Source organism: Dioscorea cayenensis, chromosome 6 (assembly GCF_009730915.1).
Source record: "Dioscorea cayenensis subsp. rotundata cultivar TDr96_F1 chromosome 6, TDr96_F1_v2_PseudoChromosome.rev07_lg8_w22 25.fasta, whole genome shotgun sequence".
NCBI lineage: Eukaryota > Viridiplantae > Streptophyta > Magnoliopsida > Dioscoreales > Dioscoreaceae > Dioscorea > Dioscorea cayenensis.
In genome coordinates, this window is record NC_052476.1 from 19,883,287 (window position 1) to 19,907,172 (window position 23,886).

Consider the following 23,886-nt stretch of genomic DNA (forward strand, 5'->3'; position numbering starts at 1 on the left):
TCGAGGCCGTGTGCACGGCTCTTTGACTTGCTATAAGAGCCACGTCATCAATGCGGACTGAGTCGTCCTGTCTCAACTCGGTTTGGTCCGACCGCGTTGCCGGTCGAACCAGGCCAATGTAAGTCAGCGCGGGCCCGGTTCGGTTCGGTTCGGTGCGGTTCGGTTCGATTGCTGGTTGAGCCTGACTCGCTCTAAACCTGGTTTGGACCAAGCTTGGGTAAATTTTTCCCTCGTTTTATTTTCAATTTTATTAATTAAAATTTTGGGGGTTTTGTGCATATGACCCTGCAAAAATGAAAATTTTGCTTATAATGATGTTTGGTTACAGATTTTTATATATATATATATATATATATATATATTGATGACACTAGAAAAAACAACTAAAAAATTTCTTTAGTTGATTTTCAGAAACAAAATTACAAGGAAAAACATGTATCAATTTATATAAAGAAATAAAAATATTTTGGATAATATTTTTTTTATCTATTGGCACCAGATCTCTTGTAAAGAGTATTTGTATCTTTACTGAAAATGAAAGTTTAAATGAAAATGAAAGTTTAAATTTCAGCTTGACCAAAGTGAGAACATAGATATTATTAAGGTTGTGCATGTGATTTTATGCAAATCTTTGATAAGTGATTTGTGAATATTTGTCAAAAAAATAAAATATAAAAAAATAAAAATATTTTGGGAGATGTCTAAATGAATATTATTTTTTTATAGGATACATTAGTAATTATTCACTTGAAATTTTCAATTAATTTTTTTATTTATTATAATTTAAATTCTACATTCTTTAGTCCAAAAATATTTTTTTTTCACTTTGCTTGATAAAATTTTCATTTTTATTTATAATTTTATTTCTCATTTAAATGAACAAGTGCTTCAAATTGCTACAAATAAAAAATTATATAATTTGATTGATATTATAAAAGTTTTCAGGAGTTTCTGATGAAAATTAATTGGATAAATGCAACGATGTATGACACAGTATAAGAGGGAGGTCGTAGGGTTCAAATCCTCCCCGACGACATCGCTCAACTGCATCGCTTTATACACTCTTCATCCGGGGATTTTTTTATACTATTCTCATATCAGTATATATCATGACATCCGGCTCCAAGATCGCTTTGTTTGATCTTGTTTATATTCAAATATAAAAAGAGCTCTTGTCGCTCATTATTCAAAAATTAATTGCTTTAAAAAGGAATTTATTAAATTAAAATGTTATATTTTTAAATAAACAAATATAAAATTGTGATGACTCTTTTAGTTTGGGTCTTGTATTTTTTTCCGATTTTAAAATTAATAAAATATGACTAAATTAATAAATTAGATATATAAAGGAAATTGTTGACTAATATATAATAAGTAACTTTATTATTTAAATTGTCGTTTATGGAGAACTTTTTTGGTTTTATACCTTTAATTTTGAATTATGAGAATTCAATGGCAAGCGTTAAACTTTGCTAGTTATAGTGCATCAAATATAAACTAGTCTTTTGAAAACTATGAGGGCTTCTATGTAATGTCAAAATATCCGGCATTACTAAGACTTTATTGTTATTATTGTTATTAAATTAAGCGCATATTTGCATGTGCATGTTAATAAAAAAAAACAATGATAATTAAGTTGGAGATGAACTATGATAACATCATGATTGAATACCTATACATGTTTGTTTGTGAGGGTGCAAAATATGCATTGTCTTTAAGTTTGACTCGTATAAAACAAAATATACGATTTAATTATATAATCTTTTCTAAAAAAAAATAAATCATAAATTCAAGGCGAAGGGCAAGTTTCTCCCTTGAAAATAAAAGATTCGTTATGAATATTATAGAAATAGTGGACACCTATGGTAGCATGTAACATCACTGTAGCATCCATCAAGTACTGTAGCAACGGACAACGCTAATACTATTTCATCTACCAATGTATTTTTGACCATTAGATTAAATTAATCATAATCGTCCATTCATCTCTTGAATGTAAGATGTCCAACCTTTGTTTGAAGCTCTAGAACATGTGTATAACTCAAAATTGAGTTGTAAAAAAATTATTATAGCAGTCATGCAACCCTCATGCAATCCCCATCAGGTTTCCTGAGAGCAGTTGAATGAAGAAAGTACCGTGAAAGAGGGGGTACTCTGCTAGAGACCTCAAGTTTTGTGAAAAGTCACGCGAGCGGCATACGCCCCGCATGATGCACGTATAAGATTTCCCAAGAGCATGCGCATGAACTGTTACTGTAGCAAGGGTGTTGTAGTAGAGTATTATATCAAGTTGCAAGAGACTCAAGTTTCGGGAAAAATCATGCGGGCGGCATATGGGCCTGCATGGAACCGTTATGGGTATTGTAGCATCTCGAAAGACTTAAATAACTCTTCATTCTCTCTTCAATTTATAGTGTATTTTTGGAGAGCTTTTAAGAGAGACAAAAAAGAAGAAGAGGGATGCGGGCTAAATTTTCAAGATCCATCAAAGGGGAAGGCTTGGAAATGTTCTAGAGCTTTGGATTTGAACTTGAGAGCTCTAAGAAGAAGAAGAGAATGTACATTTGTACTCTTCTTCTTCATTCTTGTAAATCTAAGCTAGGGCTTGCAAGAAGGTGGGAAGTTGGCTAGGGCAAGTTGATTTTCTTCTTGTTTTGTGTTTTCCATTGCTTAAGGAAGTCATGTTGTTGATTGTATGCATCAATTTACTAGATTAAGCTTGTTTGTAGCTTAAAGAAGAAGAAAATACACAGTAGCTACTTCTCATACAATTTGAAAAAGTTGTTTTTCTCTATAGTGAAGAGTTTTTCTACAAGGATTCTTCATTTTAAAAATTTGTGCATTGGTGTTTGAATGAAATTGTGGTGATTTGATTGTTGTTGATCCTTGAAGGGTGAATAGTGTTGACCGCCAAGAATTATCTACTATGTGTTTGAGACCTTAGGCTCCCAAACATTGAATGCTTATAAATATCCCTCTCATTTATTGTAAATGATATGTAGAAGAGATAGAAAAATAGAAGGAATAAGAAGAGGTCAAGTAGAAGAAAGGGTGTTCGGTATACATTTTCTTGCTCTTTATGCGTAGACAATTTGAAAAAGTTGTTTTTCTCTATAGTGAAGAGTTTTTCTACAAGGATTCTTCATTTTAAAAATTTGTGCATTGGTGTTTGAATGAAATTGTGGTGATTTGATTGTTGTTGATCCTTGAAGGGTGAATAGTGTTGACCGCCAAGAATTATCTACTATGTGTTTGAGACCTTAGGCTCCCAAACATTGAATGCTTATAAATATCCCTCTCATTTATTGTAAATGATATGTAGAAGAGATAGAAAAATAGAAGGAATAAGAAGAGGTCAAGTAGAAGAAAGGGTGTTCGGTATACATTTTTCTTGCTCTTTTATCGTGAGACAATTTGAAAAAAAGTTGTTTTTTTCTCTATAGTGAAGAGTTTTTTTCTACGAGGATTCTTCATTTTTAAAAAAATTTGTGCATTGGTGTTTGAATGAAATTGTGGTGATTTGATTGTTGTTGATCCTTGAAGGGTGAATAGTGTTGACCGCCAAGAATTATCTACTATGTGTTTGAGACCTTAGGCTCCCAAACATTGAATGCTTATAAATATCCCTCTCATTTATTGTAAATGATATGTAGAAGAGATAGAAAAATAGAAGGAATAAGAAGAGGTCAAATAGAGGAAAGGGTGTTCGGTATACATTTTCTTGCTCTTTATGCGTAGATAATTTATATTTCTATTTATACTTAACGTATTTTCATGAAAACCTATATATACATATATATATATATATATATATATATATATGTTGAGAATGAACTATTAGTTGAATTTACAATAAATGATTTCTTTTATGTAAATATATAGACACACCTATAAGCCAAGATAAACTAAGTATTATTATTTAGTAATATTTACAATTTTTTAAAAAATATTTTTTTTGTTATATGAATGAGTAGAATATATATATATATATATAAGACCCACATCTAGGGGCGTCCCTAGATTTCAAATCTATGGACATCCACAATAGCCGTTGGATTATCATCTAATAGCTAAAATACATCCATGAACAGTATTGAATAGTGTCAAACATTGTTACACTGTGTTATACATTGATTAGGAACACTAAATTTATATATTATCTATATAAATCATAATTGTTGGATTATTATTCAACGGTTGTAAATAAACATCCTTAGTAAATACTAAACAGTAATCTGCATACTCGCATATTTGTGTAGACTTAAACCCATATATGTAAATATATATCCTAATAGATACATTCTAAATTGTAAAAATTAATACTCTGTATAAAGGTTTTTTTTTACATAAACTAATTATATAATTTTGTGTGAAAATGGCTAATATACAAGGATTATGTGTGTAAATTGGAGGAATCTTTCCTCTTTTTGCACCGCCTCCTCTTGATGGTGGAGTCTCTTGCTTTCCAATCAAACAACCCTATCTCTCTAGTGCAACGGAGTAATTATAGGCACAGAGATGATTAATTTTAGGTGATCATTTTTTAAGAAACTCTAGCTGTCTTGATTCTTCACTTCCTTTTCTTTTAACTATGGATTATGTCTAGTTAGTTTTCGTAGTTTTATATGTATCTAACTTTTCTGCATTGTATTTTTTTTTTTAATATTTGAACATATATTTCAACTTCTTTAATACAATGGCCGTATGACACATGAGTGTAAAAAGGAAGGCAAAAGTTTGAATTCTTTCCATAATAATACTATTTTGTACAGTTCATATAATATACACTTGAAGAGTTGGAGATAATATTGTTTATCAATACGCTGTAGGAGAAACAGTGGTTTCATTTCTCCAAAATTATATGGCAAAAATTTTTTTTTTTTGGAGATTAGTAAGCCACTGATGCACCTCCGAACTTATTTATTCCTCAGACAATCCTTTAAATAGAGGCGATATCCCTTATTTGTTAAAAAAAAAATGCACCGCATGACCTACATTATATATATATATATATATATATGTTATGGTTGATTCAATTTTTCTCAATATATATAATAGTAATTTATCAATTTATTTATTTATTGAATTTTATTTATTTATTTGAAAAAGTTGATGAAACCCCAAGATTTATACATGCAAGGGCTAGAAGTAAACTTTTTGAACAATTTATGACCCTTTAAAATTCAAATAATGAGTTCCTTATATTTATTTTTGCTTTGATTGCAACATTTTTCTTCATGTGAAGTTCCAAGATTCAAGTCAGCAACATTGGAATACATCATTAATGCAGGAAAGATACAACAAGAAACTGTTCTACAATTTAATTTGGTTTGTTTGGAACCTTCCAAAAAAAATATTCCCCCAATCCCATTTTATTTATATATTTTAAAAAAAATTATCTTACATTATCCGTCTAACATAACTATTTAAAAAAAAATATATATTTTTTAATTTAACTCTATAAATATGTTTAAATACATTATTCTCATCACTGTCACATTAATACAATCTTCAAATAAATGAATGAACAAAATAAATTACATGTTTTTAAAAAAATCTAATCATGAAATAGTTGAGATAGACAAATGAAATGAGATATTTTGCAATTTAAATAAAATAATGTTTTATTAATCATGAATATTTACCAGTGATTAATGTTTTAAATGTTAAATAATAATTATACCTTTCACTAATCAAATGTGGTGATTTTTGAACATAGAGATAGGAGAAGCTGGCTAAGTTTTCATTGCTCCCTCTTTCTTAAATAAGGGATGTTATAGGAAGATGAGATAATAAATTTATTTTTTAATATTTTTATTAATATTTTAGTAAAAAAAAATTTATAAATTTTATTTTATTTTTTAACTAATAGATGACAAGCGTCTAATTTTTTTTTTTACTAACTCACTAGTGATTGAAATATCTCGAGTTCAAATTTTTCAGATTATAATTCACTTTTTTAATTTTTTTTTAGAGTTTTATGTGAAAAATAATTCTTGTTCTCTCTTCTAGAGTTGCATAGTGAGGTTTATCTCTAACATGTGATGTGATGCATGAGAGAATTAGTGGAGTAAAAATTATTTTTTTTTATAAAAATATCTTTGAGCTAAATATTTATATAATTTAAGCTGCTATATATATTATATATATATATGGTTAATCTTATACCTAACACCTTTGACATGAATTCGGGAAAAGAGGGAGTCAAAATTGAAAATAACTAATATCATGCTTTATCTGAAATCTTTCTAATCTGCATGTGGATTTTAACTATTTTTTAATATTTAATAATAATATTAAATATTGGTTTTTGACTCTTAGAATTACTTGAATTCCATATATATATATATATATATATATATATATATATATGTCAAAACATAAATTACGGATGTTCTACAAATGTATATAGAGAACAAAGAAGAGGAGTGCTATGAATGTCTAGCGAAAGAACAAATAATAGAGATATAAAAAGTGGAGGATTAAATATGTACATGAGCACCAGCGCCAGCGCCTCGGGGACGAAGACGTGGATGTCGGGGATGCCGTTCAACTTACTCTGGATGTCGGGGTCATCCGGGGTGAAGTAACGGTTAGAGCAGAAGCTTGCTTAGAGAGTTAGAGAGAAGAAAGCATAAATGAAAAGGATGGAGAATTATAAACAAAAGGACTTTCTTTATTGCATTGGGTGAGAGGGATGAGATACAAAGGATGAAATTTTATTACAATGCCAAGGATGGATGTGGGTAAGGATGCCCACTCCTTACAAACCAATAGGCCTTATATAGGCTCCAAGACTTAACCCTTAAGTCATGTCATGCTATTCATGATATGACATATACCAAACTATCATATAGTAGACATGACAAATACCAAACTTACCTATTCCTAACAAGATACTTACCAAACCTACTTATTACAAGTATGTCAATCAACAGTAAAACTACTGTTGCTACAGTTCAAATTGTGCCAAAACTATTGTACTTTTTTTTGGATGAATAGATTTAAGGTGTTTTTTTTTATTTTTTTAAAGAATGCGAATGAGCTTGGACGGTCTAGATCGCACAACCATTGTTTAGATCAACGATTGAATGACTATCAATGCATTAAATATTGTGCATTGTTCATCACACACTATAGTTAACATGTGCGATAACAAAATCATTGAATTTAAATCCAATGTTGATCTACAAATATCTAAATATATTTTTATTTATAAAGAATTTTTTTTTTTTTTACGTATCATAAAGTGGACATGGTGGGAGAAAATTCATTCTTCCATCTTTGCTAAAAAGCGAAGAAAAACAGTTACTACTGCTCATCTCAAAAATTTAACAACTTAAATAATGCGATAAGAAGCAACACATAAATGACTAAAAACATCAATGTTCATAATGCATACATTTTTAAACAATTTGGATTAAAAATCCAATTAGCATATACATTACATATATATATATATAGATTACAAAGCACCATAACTTATAAACATTAGTTATCACTTAAACCCCTTCTTGACCGGGATAATAAACTAAAAAAAAAAAAAACAATATAATACATATATTTTTTTTAAAAAAAAAACAATATAATACATATATTTAAAGACTCTTTATACACAATCTCAAGTCTCTCAACACACTCATGGTCCACACGCCAATCTTGACCATCAATCATGGCTCTCCTCACTGCATCCTGACCGTTCATTTGTCTCAGGCGGGGCGAGCTCTTCTTTCCCAAAAAAAAAAATATTTAAAAATTAAAAATCAAATTTTTTTAAAAAAAGACAATTAATAATAATGACGTCATTAAAGAGAAGATGACGTCATCATGGAGGATGAGCAAGAGGTGGCGGTGGTGGACGTCGTCGTCGCCGATGAAGTCCTCGGCGTCATTGCCTGCTTTATGACCACCGTCGGTGATTTGCTCCGTTTCCGCCGCTCCTGCTCTCCGATCAGCTCGCCGGCGAACATCTCTAGCTTCTCGGCGTTGCTCTCCGCCGATAACTTGCTCCCGCGGAACAACACTGACACCATGTTCCGCTCCTTCAACGCCTCAATCGCCGCCGCCACCTTCGCTTCCTTTGTCTTACCGGGTTTCAACCCGTTTGCCTGAAAAAGATCCGATAAGGTTTATTATTTATTATTATTTTTTTACAAAAATACCCTTTGGGAATATTTATTATTACCAACCTGTATGCGAACATAGTTCGTTGTCCCTGTTCTGTCCGAATGCCATCGCCACAGCTTGATCGACCTGTAACGAGGCCATTATCGTCAGTTTAAATGTATTAAATTTTCAATTAGGATTAAGAAAATAGGAATATTTTAAAATTAAAAAAATACTTTATATTTAGACCAGAAAATTATATATTTATTGCAATATTATAAAATGCGAAATATTTGCCAAACTTCAAATGCAGCATGTTTTGAAAATAATTTTCAAAGTCTCTTGTACGGAATTGTGTTTTTTTTAAAAAAATTAAAAATTAAAAATACATTAACGCGCACGGCCCTGCAAATTCTGAATTAATAATAAATGCCGAAGTATTAATTAAATATAAACTTTGCAGAGAATGGTAATGTGAATTCAAAGTAATTCAAAGTGTATATATGAAAAATAATAATAAAATAAATAAATAAAAGAAGAGTTTATTTCTTTTAATAAATATTCCGTCCGTACCATGTCGGCGGCGCCGTTAGCGTTTGACGGCGGGGAGCCGCCATTGCCAACACCGATGGAAAGCACGAGAAGGTCCTCGAACCCGTTGGCACGTGGGAACTCCTGCTTGTTATTCAGCACGTGCGTGATCGCCGCCGCTGCAGGGTTTCCCATCCCAGCGGCGCCGGCACCAACGGCTGCGATCTTTGTGCGCCCATCCATAGATGTGATCCTGACCGATCGATTTCCCGCGCATGTAGCTTCGCACGCGTCTCGCATCATGAAATCGTAGCCGTCCATCTCGACAGCGTCCGCCCTAGAGAACATGAAGCTCGCCCCCGTTTCCAGATCGTAGCATGGGATCAGCAGCGGCTTCGCCGCCTCCTTCATCGTGGAATCTCCGAAGATTCGCCGGAATATTCCACTCCCACAGCCGGTGATCATCGCTCTGAAGCCGCTCTTCTTCGAGGAGAGGCTGGCGATCTTCTTGTGGTGCTTGGCGAGGAGCTCGAGGGCATCGGCGGCGGAGAGGTTGGGGTTGGAGAAGAGAATGGCAGCGAGGACGCCGCCGGTGCCTGATCCGGCGGCGATGTCGAAGAAATCGACGATGCGGGCGGAGGGGTCGCCGGAGCAGCGGCGGAGAGAGGATTCAAGCTGGGCTAGGGCGGCGGCAGCGAGGAGGCCATCGGAGTCGCCGCAGCCGTCTATCGAGAGGATCCGCACCTTGCCTTGGTCGTCCTCGTTGATCTTCGTCGGAGTTTCTGGAGGGCTTCTGGCGATCGAAAGCAGCTTGGCGTCGTCGTAGCCGAAGAGGAACTTGGTCTCGAGAATGGAGAAGATCTCATAGCTCAGCTTGTCCATGTCGATGCTAGGGTCGATCCAAGCTGCCATTAGAGAGTTTGGAGTACAATCTCGATGTTCAAAGCTCAATGGAGATGAGGATGGAGATGGAGAGAAGCCATGGATGGAGGTGAGTTCATATAGTGGAGAAGAAGGAGCGCATTTTAGCGGGGAGAGGGAGGAGCGCACGTTAGTCTTCGCTCGTGATCGGCAGGCGAAATGACGGGAAAGCCCTTAGCGAGGAAATGGCGAGGAATAAGGGGCGCCGAAAAGCATGTGGACGGAGGCACCGACGGAGAAGGAGAAGATCGAACGGTGGAGAATGGAGCAGTGGGACACGTGTGGGGCATTAGAGTACACCAAATCGCGGATCTTGATTCCTTTCTGGATGAAAACCAGTGAGTTCTAACCTCTTTCTTTTTACTTCGCTCTGAGAATCCATTGATATTTTAGTGTTATTAATTAATTAGCATTTATTAGAGTGCCAGATTTGCCATTATATCTAGATTTTGCTTGATATGCGTGAAAATTAATATGATTGATAGGATAAAAATTGAATTTTTTTAGTGATGTTTAATGATGGGATTTGTTAATTTTGGAGGTATATTTTTATTGTTTTTGATGAGCAAGTATTTAGATTGTTAGATTTATTTGCTTACTACGTGTGAAATGTTGGCTGTTATTATTTGAGAGTAGAAACTGGTAATTACATGTGCAGACCTCTTTCGATTAGGAAAAATTTTGAAGTAAATTTTTCTTGGAGAATTTCTAGAAATTTGTGTTATTAAGGAGCATTTATTAGATTGCTAAATATATTATTATTATTGTTTCCATTTTTGTTTACTACCAGTGAAATCATTATGTTTTAGGATGTAAAATTGAATTTTTGGCTGTGATTTGATAATAAAATTTGGTAATTACATGTGAAAACCTTTTTGGGCCAAGAAACAAAATAGTAATAAGGACCTTATAGAGGTAAATTTGATTTATATTCTTAGTTATATCGAAGTTGCAAATATAGAACCTCTGAGGGAGGAATTGGGGAACTAAACTGTCATATTTATTAAGCAAAGATGGAAGTGCAGAGGCAACCTAATTCTTGATAATAGATTATCTTAATTGACTAGCAATTATGATGCTTTGGATAAACAATGTATACAAAATTAAGAAGTCCCACAAACAATGGATATTTATTCTACCATGTCTGCAACACTGACATGGTATCCACTCATCTGCCATTTGCTCTGTCTTTCTTTAATCATCCTTGTCTTTACCTTTGTCCTCACATTGCATCAACCTACTCATTCCTAGTAGTTAAGACTCCTAATCATTCAACATAAGTTGGTTTAGCCAATAATCAAGGTCATTAAGCCTCTAATCACCAAACGTATGTCCTGCTTGTCCCAGGCCTGAAGGTTGGCACTAGACATAGTGTTTTGCCAAGACAACCGCTTTATTCCTATGTATTTTAATCATCTCCTTGTGGTTGCACTAGCAAGCATGGGCTCATTATTTTTATACCCTTAGATAAGGATTGTTATATTTTTGTATATCCAACTTTGTTTTCATTAGAGATGTGGCATCCCTTTAAGCACGCAGTCATTGTCTTCATGGGCCACTCTCTCTCTCTCTCTCATATTATGTGTCTTCATCCTCATTACTGTGAAATATTCAATGCTAGTCACCAGCTTTCTTTAAGGTTCTTTTCCGAAAAAGAAATATATACTTTGCATAGTTTGGTGATCTAATAGCTAGTAAGGCAACTTAACTGATTTAAGAATAGGGGCAGAAAATTTCTACTCTTGGTCTCTATATAAATCAGAAGGTTAAAAGCCTTCTATTTGGGTTAATGACAATTGATCCAGCTATGCCAACCAACTTGCCTCTGTAGCATTTTATTGTTCCTAGGGACCAAGTTTGATTATAATACAAATCAGACCATGAATGCTCATCAACTACTCTGATTCTTCAATCAATGCAAATCCAGTGCAGCTGTTAATTAACCGGCATTGTAAACCATTAATGAACATTCCCAAAACCTGGTTAAGATCTGAGAAAATTGGCAGTTCTTCAAAGATCTGCAAGTTGCCATGTGTGTCTTTTCCTCCAGCTGCACCAGTACAAAGGATCTTCTCTCATTCCCTGTACCTTTCCCTTGCGGTACATCAACTAGTTGAGTGTCGGCACATATTGTTTGATGTACTATAGATCAAATGCTAAACAGTTTTTCATAGAGCATCCAATGAAAATTTTATCCCTAAACATATATACTATAGGATTTATCGCATTGATGGAAGTTGGATATTATAGTTGGAAAACAGGGAGATGTGGCAAAAAAATAATCTTTGTGGGTCAGCTATATATATCTTGGTTTTGATTTCATTCATCTTAGTTTTACTTTTACACACAAACATGAAAGTTGTAAGCATGTTCACAGTGGAACAGCAGGGGGCGACAAAGATCACACAGGCTAAAGGTTGAAAATCATGGCCTGTATGTGTGTATATGAATCCAAATATGTCAACATAAACTATGTAAAACTTGTGGTTTTGGTGATTGGTATATCTGCAAGTCAAGGCGATAACGCCAAGTGATTGTTATGGAGAATCCAATGTAGGTCATTCAAGGAAAATTTTATTAAGTTATTACTGTAGGTTGAAAGTGAGTGACCTTGTCTCTATCTCAGAAGGAAAGACATGCTTTAGAGTTTAGGGTTTATAGTAATTAAAGACATGTCATTTAGGTGCTTTTATTCAAATACTTGAATGTCAGAAGTTATCCACCAAATTCATTTATTTTTATATATATCTTCATATCTATCATTCTCTTCATCCATAAGAGAAGAGTACCTTATCTGTTAGCTTGTCATGTTTGTCCAATTAATAAACAATCAACCTTTCTTTATCTCATTTATCTGTTTGACTAGACTTGAGTCTAGAGGACAAGGTCTCCAAAACCCCCCCTTAACTCTCCTGAATTCCTTTTTCTATTGAGATTTACTCATCTCTTTACATTTGTCACCATGAAATTGAAATAATTATTTAGGTGTCCCACATCCACAGTTAATACTGCTCCTAAGGGACCTTGCATTAAAGATGGCAATTGAATTCAAGGGAATCTTGATGTCCTTCTACAGAGACATCAATACATGGCAGGAGAAACATCTCATCAAACACCGTTTTGACAGTACAACACCCTCTAGCTTTTACCAACTTTAAAAATGGTCTAGTAGCCAGCTTTGCTCTTAGCTGGAGCAAAGATACTAAGTTGATCCGTGCAGCGGTGCACGTACGTACGGTGGCATAACAGCCATCCATGTATGCATGCATGCATGCATGCCATGCACGTACACACCGACGAGCTCATCATTAGCTTCCAGGCCATCATAACCCAACCCATAAATTAACAAAGGGGGACCCCATATGCCTATCACATCCCAAAAGGTCACACATATTTTATGTTACCCACCATGGATGGACCTTGAAAGATGTTTGGAATCTGTCTTTGCTTTTGGCTTTGTGCTCTCTCACACGTGTGTTGTGTGCGTGCATACCGGTGCATGCATTGTTTGACTTCAAGGATGCTTCTATGAAGTTCTTTACTGGTTTGTATAATAATATATCCAGTCTGTAGTTGTTGTGGCTGGAATTAATGAACATGTCTCTTCCCAGTTTATAATAGAAAGGATATTTTTTAAGTTAGAATGATTACTTCAAAAGTAGTGTTATTAATATACGGTTTGGACTTGGGTTGATATGGATTATATCACATGTGGAACTTATTTGTTTTACCAAGTCAAAGGTTTATGATTTGGAAATTTGATATAGCTCGGCAAGCTTCTAGATATCTATGAAGACTTGTTTTGTGTTTGTGATAAACTAAATTAGGTGCCATTTTATGTGAATGAAAACTCAATAATTCAAACTATAGGGTCTGTAGATGAGAATTTGTCATGTTGTAAGATTTTAAGGTCATAACTTGGTACATATACAAGTACAATTTTAGGAGTTGGACATACTAGTAGTTATGAGTATGGGATTTTAAGAATAAATTAGTGAATCTACCACAGGCCTTAGTGTGTGTGTGTGTATACTGAGTAAATTGCTTATTAGTTCATAGGGCTTTTGTTTTACTTCTAAGTCCCTTTATTTTAACATCATAAATCTTGTAAAATTCCAAAAAAATATTTTTTTTTTAAATCCTGTTGTTCATTAATAGGGTTACAATTGTTCTGAACCAAATAATAATTATTCAAAATTCAAGGAATTTGGAGCACTTGGAAAAATAGAGGTAATCCCTATTGCATATAAAAAATTATAATTCTCAAACCAAAACCTGTTTAAAATTATTATATCCAAACTTATCTGTCTATAATTTTTATCTTAAAATTCCCAAACCTGTGCCATCCCAAACTTATCCCAAACCCGCTAAACCCGTTCCATTTGATATTTAAATTAGCAGAATTAACCATATGTATTCACAAAATTAGTATTAATTCATTTTAAATAATCATAGTCATAATCTTAGTGAATTTTAATACATTGGTCTTCAAAATCTTTTTAAAAAATAACTTAACAAAATGTTTTTACATAAACAAATATATACATATACATATACATACAGAGAAAGAGGATATGTCAATTGCTGACATTAATAACATATGCAGTTGGGAAAAAGTTAGAAATAGAGAGAGACAAAGGAAATGCTATTTGGTTTTTTATAGATTTTTTGTGAAGGTGCTAGTAGAAATCAGATTGGACGACGATATATATAATAATTAAATATTTGAATATTTGTTAATGTAAAAAAATTAGATCATCTCAGATCAAACAAATCAACATGAGTTCTAAGCCATGATCACTCTCCCTTGGTCGACCGGAAGACAAGAGATAAATTTTTTTTAAAAAAAATTGAGTCAAATATGAGAAAATCACTACAAGATTTGAATAAGTAATAATATAAAAAATAAACGAAGGTAAATGTTTATATTAAAGTAACATGGTGAAAGGCTTTCAAATAGTAATAGTAATTAATTAAGTATTCAATATCGATATATACCTTTATGTGCTTTAGATATATATATATATATATATTATGTAGATATATGGAATATTTATTTAATTGTTTTATATATATATATATATATATATCTACATATGGGTTCTCTTTTTTGGGTACCCAAGATTCAAATCCCAAATTCATTCCGACTCTACCTGGGCTTTAATTTTAAATCTCAAACTTGTAAACAAGTTCTATTAGGTTCAGATAGATCGAGTACTCGCCAAACCCATAAATACTATCATTCCTAGCTATTTACCAATATTTGGATATTGTTCTCTTTGTCTGATGGAATTTTGTCACAAATAAGAAATTTAGTTTGAAACCTATGCAACATAACTTCTCCCCAAGTTCCTGATTGTTTTTTTCCTCTTAATGATAAAGTCCTCTTTAGTTTTCAACTTAAATTAATTGTTTCAGTTTACCATTGTGATCCAATAAAATTTACTACTAATTACAATGAATGTGCTGGAATATTATCTGACGCTTAAACATTTTTTATTTATCTTATAATCTTGTACTTAAACATGTAAATGGTTAAAATCTCATCAAATAGAATTATATCTCCACCTGAATAGAAAGAACCAAACACTGATTTTTCATGACCAGTAGTATAAAAACAAGTAATGAGAAATATCCATTTTTGCTTTCAGGTTATGTATCATCCTCTGATTATTGATTATAATTACTGAAAAATAGGTGACCACTGAAAATTCCCAAGAAGAGATAAGGTTTTGCAACACCATATCATGATCCAACCACATAGGAAGCGCCATGTGTCAGGTAAGCAATCACTCTCTCACTTCATATTATCTGCATACCTTGCAAGGATGTGTAGGAAGGCACATAGAGATAGAGAGAGTAGTGGAGAATGGCAACCTCTGTAATGTCAGCTTTGGCACTGAAGCCATCTCCAGTTATTGGAAGGTCACAGTTGAAGGGTATCCCTTCACTGGTAAGACCCTCCTCCAGACTCAATGTCCAAGCTAGTGTCAAGAAGATCAAAACATCCCAACCTTATGGTTAGTAACACTAGAAACCAGATTTAACTCTTATTTATTCTAATTTCTAAACATGAATTAATCTTTCTTTCTATAATTGATGAGGTTTTTTGATGTTCTGTTTGTCTTGTATTCTTTTGCATTCCACTTTCTGTTTAGCTAGAGTACCAGAAATATTAGAATTCTCTGTAACATGGTGATTAATGATATATATATATATATACTTGATGAGTTTGAGAGCTTTAGTAGAATTTCTTTGCTTTTGCTATGTCTATATGTATTTTTATTTCTAAACATACATTGAAGACTTTGATCTGTTCTATAATTGGTGGAAGTTTTAGTTTATAGGAGATAATATCATAGTTGAACTTTTGTTCAAGTTTTTCATTGGATGATTCATTCTACAATTGGTTTAGGTTTTACTTGAAAGGGGTTAATGATCAATTGATGCTCTGTTATTCTTGTTTGATGTTTGCTTTCATTTATACAACATGACCATGAAATTTACATACATACATACAATATAAAACTTTTTTTTTTTAGCTTAAATCTAGTACGGTAGCATGACAAAAGAGGCATTCAAGAGTGTTAAATTGTAGTCCGAAATTAGAGTACAAATATAGTTGAGATTTAGATGAATGGCTTCAATAGTAGAATAATTTATTATTATTTATTATTTATTTTTTTTATTTTTGAAATCAATCAATAAAACCAGGATGATGTTCTTGAGCAAAATAAAAATAAGCAATAATTTTGCAGGACCCGGAGGGGGGATGGATTTGCCTGGTGGATTAGATGCTTCTGGAAGGAAGCAAAAGGTTCATTATTACTCATCTTTCAGTCTCTTTTATTCTTTTTATCAATTTAATTTCATTATATATATATTAAATTACAGACACCATAGTGAATTTTGTTTTATATATTGCTGCACATGAATTGGTTTGAATGTATACAGGGCAAAGGTGTCTACCAATTTGCGGACAAATACGGAGCTAATGTGGATGGTTACAGGTATATTATTATATTTTAATGAACCAAAAAAAAAATATTTATATATATATATGGTTGTCTTTTCAGGGGGAAAAAACCATATTTGCTTGTTTATATATTAACAAATCAATTTAAAAATTTTATAAAAAAGATAAATATATCATAACTCGGATATTTTCTTTTTCCAAAATATAGATGAAAGAAGACATGCTAGCAAAACAGTCCTTGTTTTAAATTAAAAAACATGAAACGGTGCCAAGTACCTATTTATAATGTAAAAGCAGTTGGAATGATTATTGCTACTAGATTCAATTAGTTCAATCTTTAAATAACATGTTGCTCCAAATAAACTTTTTTCATTAGAAAACAAGAAACATTAACATTTCCCTTGTATAGTTTTTTGACGGAAAATTTTGTACAATTTGCAGTCCAATTTATTCACCGGATGAATGGTCTCCAAGTGGTGATGTCTACGTAGGAGGTAAGTGATCAATCACACACACGCATTAAAAAAACAAAACAAATAAAAAAAATTAAAAAAAGACATATAATCAATTAAAATAAAAACATCAATTATTATTATTATTATTATTATTATTATTATTATTAGTAAGGAGATTTTAAAATTTTGTGAAGAGTTTTGAAACAATATCATATATAAAATAAAATAATTAAATAACTCCTATTGTATAAATTATCTTAGATTTTAAAGGTTTTATAGACATTTATTATATAAATAATTATGTATAACTAATAGTTTTTTAATTATTAATATAAATAAAAATTTAAATGTTATTAAAAAAATTTTAATAATATATATATAGATTATTATTATTATTATTTAAAAATTAGTAATGATAATGGAAGGAATGAATGAATGGAAATGCAGGAACAACAGGGCTATTGATATGGGCAGTGACTCTTGCTGGACTTCTAGCAGGAGGTGCTCTACTTGTCTACAATACTAGTGCCTTGGCACAGTAGATAATGTTTCTCTACTTTGAACTCCTCTTTCTTCTTCTTCTTCTTTTTCTAATATGTAATTTGAATTTTCAATGCAATTAGCATCCTCGCAATGTAAAGACTTGGACATAATCAAATAAATCACATATTATCTATTTGTTTATGTACACCCGTGTGTGCAGGGGCTGCATATAAACTCAAGTAAAATTTATAATTACAAAAGTATATGTATAAATATACTAAATAATTGATTCGCAATAATGATATATTACCGTGGTAATGAGATTGGTAATGAGATCGGGAATGCCGTGAAGAAAACAATGGCTAACCCTAGTGCTAGCTAAACTCTTAACTCTCTCGGTTATACGACTTTAAATAGATAATCCCTCTGGTTATCTCGAGCCTGTCACATGTTTTTACCTTGTTTATAGTTTTAAACACCTCTATGGTAAGTTTTATTTTTATGTTTTATAGCTTGTAGGATGATCATGTAACCATCTTTCCTTTCTTTAGCAAAGTTATAAGTTATTCACTTTTATCAAATATTTAACATGTATATGACTATTTACAATTTTCATTTATCATTCATATATTATTCATCACAGGCCTGAAATGTCATCAGACTGATCACAGCTAGTCCTTAGGTAACAGATTCTCATATATATATATATATATATATATATATGAAATTGGGTAGGGACTAATTATTGAACCTATTTTAGTACACCATGAGAAGTCCACATGGTAAATAGGCTTCATAGCTAACAAGACTTACAAATCACACAAGAGAAACTTAAAGAGATGGAACTCTCTGTAAATACAGAGAGAGAGAGAAACTAAGTAGACCTGGTAGAATGAATTCATCTCAAGGAAATACCTTGTTTGCAATGCAGCAGCTTTGCTGCTTCAGGGTTTGGAAATCTTGGTCATCAAGTGAAACGGAAGCCAATCGATTAAAGATATCCTCCTCGGAGACATCATCAAATTTGGTGACTGTGTTGAATATGAAGTAGCCTCCACATTCCCAGGCCGACAGATGATTGGTAGCAGATGATGATTCGACCTTGTGCACAACATACAGACGGTTAAACCACGTTTGAGAATTCCATATCAACTAACAGAACTACATGTTGAAGTGGATTTAGTAAAATTTTGATGAAAAAAAAAGCCAAACTGTTTATGCTTTTAAATACCTGAGGGAACAAGAAGAATTTACGGGCGCGGTCTGAGATTAGCAGACTGAACACAGCATCGCGATCTTGGAGAACAGAACATATTTCTGACATGACTCTTGCCAGTAATTTGGGGTTGTCCCTGCTCATGAAGACCAAGGTTTTAATGGGATATCCAGCAACCTCACATATTTGGATCCCTCCATCAAGTGGATCACCATATACAGGGATCAGCTCCCCAAGTTCCACGGGTAAAACACTTGCAAAGAAATTGGCCTGGAGAGGAAGAGGAAATTATGAGCATAAACAGGACAGTATTGACAATTTCTCAGTTTTAGATATCAGTGAACAATGTTAAACAGAATGGATAATGCATGTGCAAGGCAAGTATTAACAATCAAAACTGGCTTGCGAATAATTGAGAGCATCGATTATTAGAGGAAGTTTGTATCTTAATTCAGTGAAACTACAGTTTCAAAAGTACTTGGAATATAATTTTAGAAGTTAGTAAGATTATTACCTGAAAATATACGGCACTTGGATTCACAAGAGGTGCATAATCATAGAACATACGGAAGAAGCAGTCATCTAACTCAATAGCTATCTCGTTGATATATTCTAGTGATTCTTTGTCCAATATCTTTGACGGATTATAAAATTTATATGGAACCAAGTAGATGTGACCATACTCAATTGGGTTGACCTGCAAGGAGAATCAAAATCAATCAGAAACAGAACTTAAAAGGTCAGCTCGACTCATATGAGAAATAAACACATCAAGTTATTGCTTACATTAACAAAGACCAAGGTCCCATCTTGTGGCAGCATGGACGAATGCATAAGCTCAGGGCTTGCATTTTCTCCTCTTGTAATGCAAAGGAGTATATTGTCTCTGCAGATTTTGACATTGGTCATTCTTGATGATCCCAATAGTTGGTTGTCTGCATTCTCAAATAAAGCCAAAGAGGTTGAACTCCATTGCTCATTTAACTGCGCAATGAACTTCTTCCCACCAGAAATCACCTGCATTGGCAACAGAAACAGCTCCCTACAAACTGCAGGAAAAACCTAAACAATGGATGTTCAACAGTAAACACTGAAAAAGCACCTTAGTCTCACAGTTGGTAACATCATAGTTGAGCTGACCCTTCCATGCACGATCCTCCCACTTTCAAGGTTAGAGTATTAAATAAATACAGATTCTCTTTAAAAGCAAGTAAACAAATCATTCCGAGAGGTGATGTACCTGAGCAAGGAGGAGTGTGCCAAGTAGATTCTGTCCCTCTTCAGCATTGGATAAAAAGTCCCCATTGGCACCAGTTTCTATGGAAAAAGATTCCCTTAACTGGTAAAGGGGTGCACTAGTTCCTAGAAATTCAATAAGGATTAAAAACAATTAAGTGACAACTTTACACTTCTTGACTGAATTGAACAAATGAACTATATTTCAGAGACATCCCTTGTACATTACTAATGAGGACACTCATCTCATTAAGTTTGAGCAGCATTGTCAACAAGGAAAAATAAGCTACTCTTATGGCAACAATGTTTACAGGGTAATGGTTTTCAACAATCAAGACACTATGAAATCGAAATTAGTAAAAGAACCTCCCATGGAAGAAAAGGTAAACAGAAATATGTGTCTAAGCATGTGTGTAATTAGATGGGGCAACTCCATAAGTGCTACAGGCAACAACATTATTCTTCAATCAAACTCAAATCATAACAACCTCATTATTATGCAAATCTCCATCATGACAATGCTTTTATATAATGCAATAATCAGCATGATATATCACTCAAAAGTAAATGTTGGGATAACAAACTAAAAGTCCCTACTACTTAATGAATCAAAATGACATACAACGTCTTATCTTGCTAACAAAATTGGCGGCTTTGTCTTCTTTATTATAATCAGTAGTTTGAAGGAAACACTATTCAACAAGTCAAACCATAAGACATTAACTACAGTATCTGATAGGATATTCAGATTATTCAGACAATGCTATATAGTATAAAATTCCTCGAGTTGCAGATCTAGTAAGAATTAAATTTGCTATGTATTTCCTCAAAGAAGCATTTTTGTGGTTCATGGAACCACATAAATATTCCTCAGGTTTGAAAGTAAAATAGATCATAAAAACAAAAACAAAAGGAACAAATTAAAAAAACAATGCAGTAACAACACTGAAAATTGAAAACCCCGACATACCTCTGAGAGGCATAACATGACATTTCAGCTGCTCAGTACTGTTCAATTTAAGAAACGAGTAGGCGCTTTCAAACTGCTTTACTGTCACCATATTATAAGCACAGTGCTCGGATAGAATAGAATGTAGTAACCTAAAGCTATGCTACTTAATCCGATCAAACTTCTGAACCGCCACCCGCAAGAAAGGTTAAATCTGCAGGATGCCCACCAGCAGAAGGTAGGGCACCTCGACCACCGTGGAAAGAAGGGGAAGCAATCAGGAACTTAGGGAAACCTTGCGAGCATACTTTTCCCCTTCTAATTTGAATACGGGTTTCTTTTCTTAGAGCCGTGGTAGCTAACTCAAGCCAGCCCTATCCGGACCAGCAATTCCTCAACAGCACCAATTACTTTAAACAATTTCCAAGGAAGTTCTCAAGAATTCATCGATTCTGAAAATGCCAGTACTAATCAAGTTCAACCTAGACTTCCACAAATCAAAATAACCTCAAAATGTTCTGCAAGATAAGCAAGAACCCAAATTCTGATCAAAATAATGATACACAAAAGATAAAAAAATTCTGATCAAATTAAAGGAAATAACTAAACATATAAATAATTCAAAGACAAAATTCCACTAGAGTTAGCCAAAATCAACAACCAATTGAACATCCACAACACAAAAGAAAATCAAAAAACCAAAATCTCCACCTGCATTAGGGAGCAAGAAACCCAATCCATCAATGAGACACTAAACTATAGAAGCAAACAAAATCAAACAGAAAAAACCTCGCAAATCCATCAAATTATACACAAATAAACAAAAATCAACACCAAAAATCCAAATGACATTCTTTTAAGACCTCCCACAAAATAAACAGTTCTCCGATCTGAAAACACATGAACAACCCTAATTTCAGAAAAAAATCAATAAACACAAAAAAAAACGCAAATAATTCCAACCAATCGATCAAACATCATATAGAACCCAATTATCGCACCTCTTCCATCCCGGTCATAAAAAGTCAAGAAAAAACCTAGATTTGAACCAAATCGATCTACAAAAACCCACAATTCCTCATAGAATCGAGTTGCGATCAAATCAAAGACCATAAATTCCTTCAAATCCAACAAAATCACTGGATAACACGAGAAATAATCGCATAAATCAAGAGAAAAAGGGAAGGAGAAAGGATACCAAATCGGGGTCCGCGTGTTCCGAGAAGCTTCATCGGTAGTTGAAGAACGAGAGGTCCCTCCCTTTTATAAGAAAAGGCAGAGAGGGACCAATCTCGATGAGATCCTATGTGCAGCTCCAAACACGGAAACACAAATGAACGACTAACGTGGCAGACTTTTATTGGTCCAATCGATGGGAGAATTATAGTGATATTACGTGGCTGATTTTGATTGGATGATTGTGTGGGGCCCATTTAATATATATATGCTGGAATTGGATAGCGGATATTCTTGTGTTTATTTGACCTTTTTTGGACTTTTTTGAAAAAGTGAACCATTATTAAATTCAGTCAAGTTTAGCGTTTTAAACAGAAATTAATTAAAAATTTGTCTTTAAAAACCATGTGACATTTTTATTTTTAAAAAAATATATAAAAAAGGCTCAGAAGTCACAAGAGTACAAAATTTTTTTAACTTTATTTTTAACAATAAAAAAAAAAGCAAATAAATATATTTTACATATAAACAATATGAATTTTGTGAAGAATAATAGCTATTACCCACTCCAAGAGGGGTACCCAAACTGTTTTAAATAAGAAAAAATTGCTTTTTTTTATTTGTCGCACCTCTTGCATGCATATAAAAATTTAAAATAAACCATGTATTATACATGCAACTAATAATTCACTATAAATATAAATATTTTCATAAATATATGATATAAATAATATAAGAATAAAAAAAAAAAATATATACCGGACACCTTAAATTATACTTCACTTTTATCATTTCTTCTTCTATTCTATTTTTCTATATTTCATTTACAATATGTGAAAAAATATATATTTATAGACAGTGGCAGAACTAGAAACAAAATTTAGAGGTGCTGAATTCAAATTTAAAAATTTTATGAATATTAAATAATTTTATTAATTTAAATTTCAGACAATAATAATCAATAATTCAAAAATATAAAATATACATCAATCTAAGAATTTTCGTTTATGTGTTAAAAAACCTATCATATTTACATAATTAGCAAATAACTCAACTAACACTTAAACATTAAATTGACAAATAATACAATTAAAAAAACTTGACATAAATTCACAATAAAAATTCATTTATGCAACAATTATTTTACAAACAATCTATAAATAATCAATTTTTCATAACAAATAATCACAACAAATATCTAAACGTTTTAACAACAATTTCCATAACAAATAGTCAAACAAATATATAACAAATATCTAATAATTATTTAATAAATATAAAATATTTTTTTAAACAAATTAATTTAGATATAAAATATTTTTTAAAAAAAAATACATAATAAATCTCTATAATGAAAGATAAAATATTAACTCGAAAGTCGGAAAAATTGAGCAAAGAAAGAAAACCCAAAAGCTGCAATGATTGTTTTTAGAAATTTTGAAATAGCAATAGCATTTTTTTATGGTTTTATTTTTTTTATATTTATTATTACTATTTTTACATTAATATCCTTAAAAAATTAATAATAATGTATTGATAATTTAAATATATATATATAACTAAATATAAAATTTTAAAACAAAATATTTGAAAATTTTAGGTTAGCCATATTATTTATTATATTGTATATATTGTGGGTAGAATTTTAAAAAATAAATAAATATTGTGTTTGAGCACGGCTAATTTATTAAAAAATAAATAAATTTTAGGTTAGCCATATTATTCATGGGAAGGGGGTGCTTGAGCACGGCTAATTTATTAAAATATTGTGTTTTTTTAAATTATTCTCAAAATGCGTATTTCCATAATTATTTACTGAAATGAGTATTTTATATAT

General features: G+C 32.4%; 3 protein-coding genes across 4 annotated transcripts; 1 reads left to right on the top strand and 2 right to left on the bottom strand.

Moving 5' to 3' along the window:
* Positions 1-7,606: 7,606 nt before the first annotated feature.
* Positions 7,607-9,894, bottom strand: LOC120263241 (patatin-like protein 3). The gene is given in 4 exon segments (XM_039271108.1): positions 7,607-8,108; positions 8,190-8,213; positions 8,215-8,253; positions 8,680-9,894. Coding segments are annotated over 4 exon segments (1,236 nt in total). The 5' UTR covers positions 9,550-9,894; the 3' UTR covers positions 7,607-7,805.
* Positions 9,895-15,383: 5,489 nt separating this feature from the next.
* Positions 15,384-17,665, top strand: LOC120263529 (photosystem II 10 kDa polypeptide, chloroplastic). Its single transcript, XM_039271470.1, has 5 exons — positions 15,384-15,578; positions 16,317-16,375; positions 16,513-16,568; positions 16,976-17,028; positions 17,437-17,665. The coding sequence occupies exons 1-5, from the start codon at positions 15,428-15,430 to the stop codon at positions 17,529-17,531; spliced, it is 414 nt and encodes a 137-aa protein (XP_039127404.1). The 5' UTR covers positions 15,384-15,427; the 3' UTR covers positions 17,532-17,665.
* Positions 17,666-18,206: 541 nt separating this feature from the next.
* On the bottom strand, positions 18,207-22,109 carry LOC120263866 (GDP-L-galactose phosphorylase 2-like). Of its 2 annotated transcripts, none has more exons than XM_039271838.1 (8): positions 22,072-22,109; positions 20,895-21,391; positions 19,929-20,050; positions 19,791-19,850; positions 19,475-19,705; positions 19,203-19,385; positions 18,704-18,958; positions 18,207-18,573 (listed from the first exon to the last, which is right to left on the bottom strand). In XM_039271838.1, exons 2-8 carry the CDS (start codon positions 20,983-20,985, stop codon positions 18,376-18,378), a joined length of 1,140 nt encoding a protein of 379 aa, XP_039127772.1. In that variant the 5' UTR covers positions 20,986-21,391; positions 22,072-22,109; the 3' UTR covers positions 18,207-18,375. The 2 variants fall into 2 exon arrangements, with proteins under 2 accessions (XP_039127772.1, XP_039127773.1); XM_039271839.1 differs by lacking the exon at positions 22,072-22,109 and adding an exon at positions 21,875-22,013.
* Between the last annotated feature and the right edge of the window lie 1,777 nt (positions 22,110-23,886).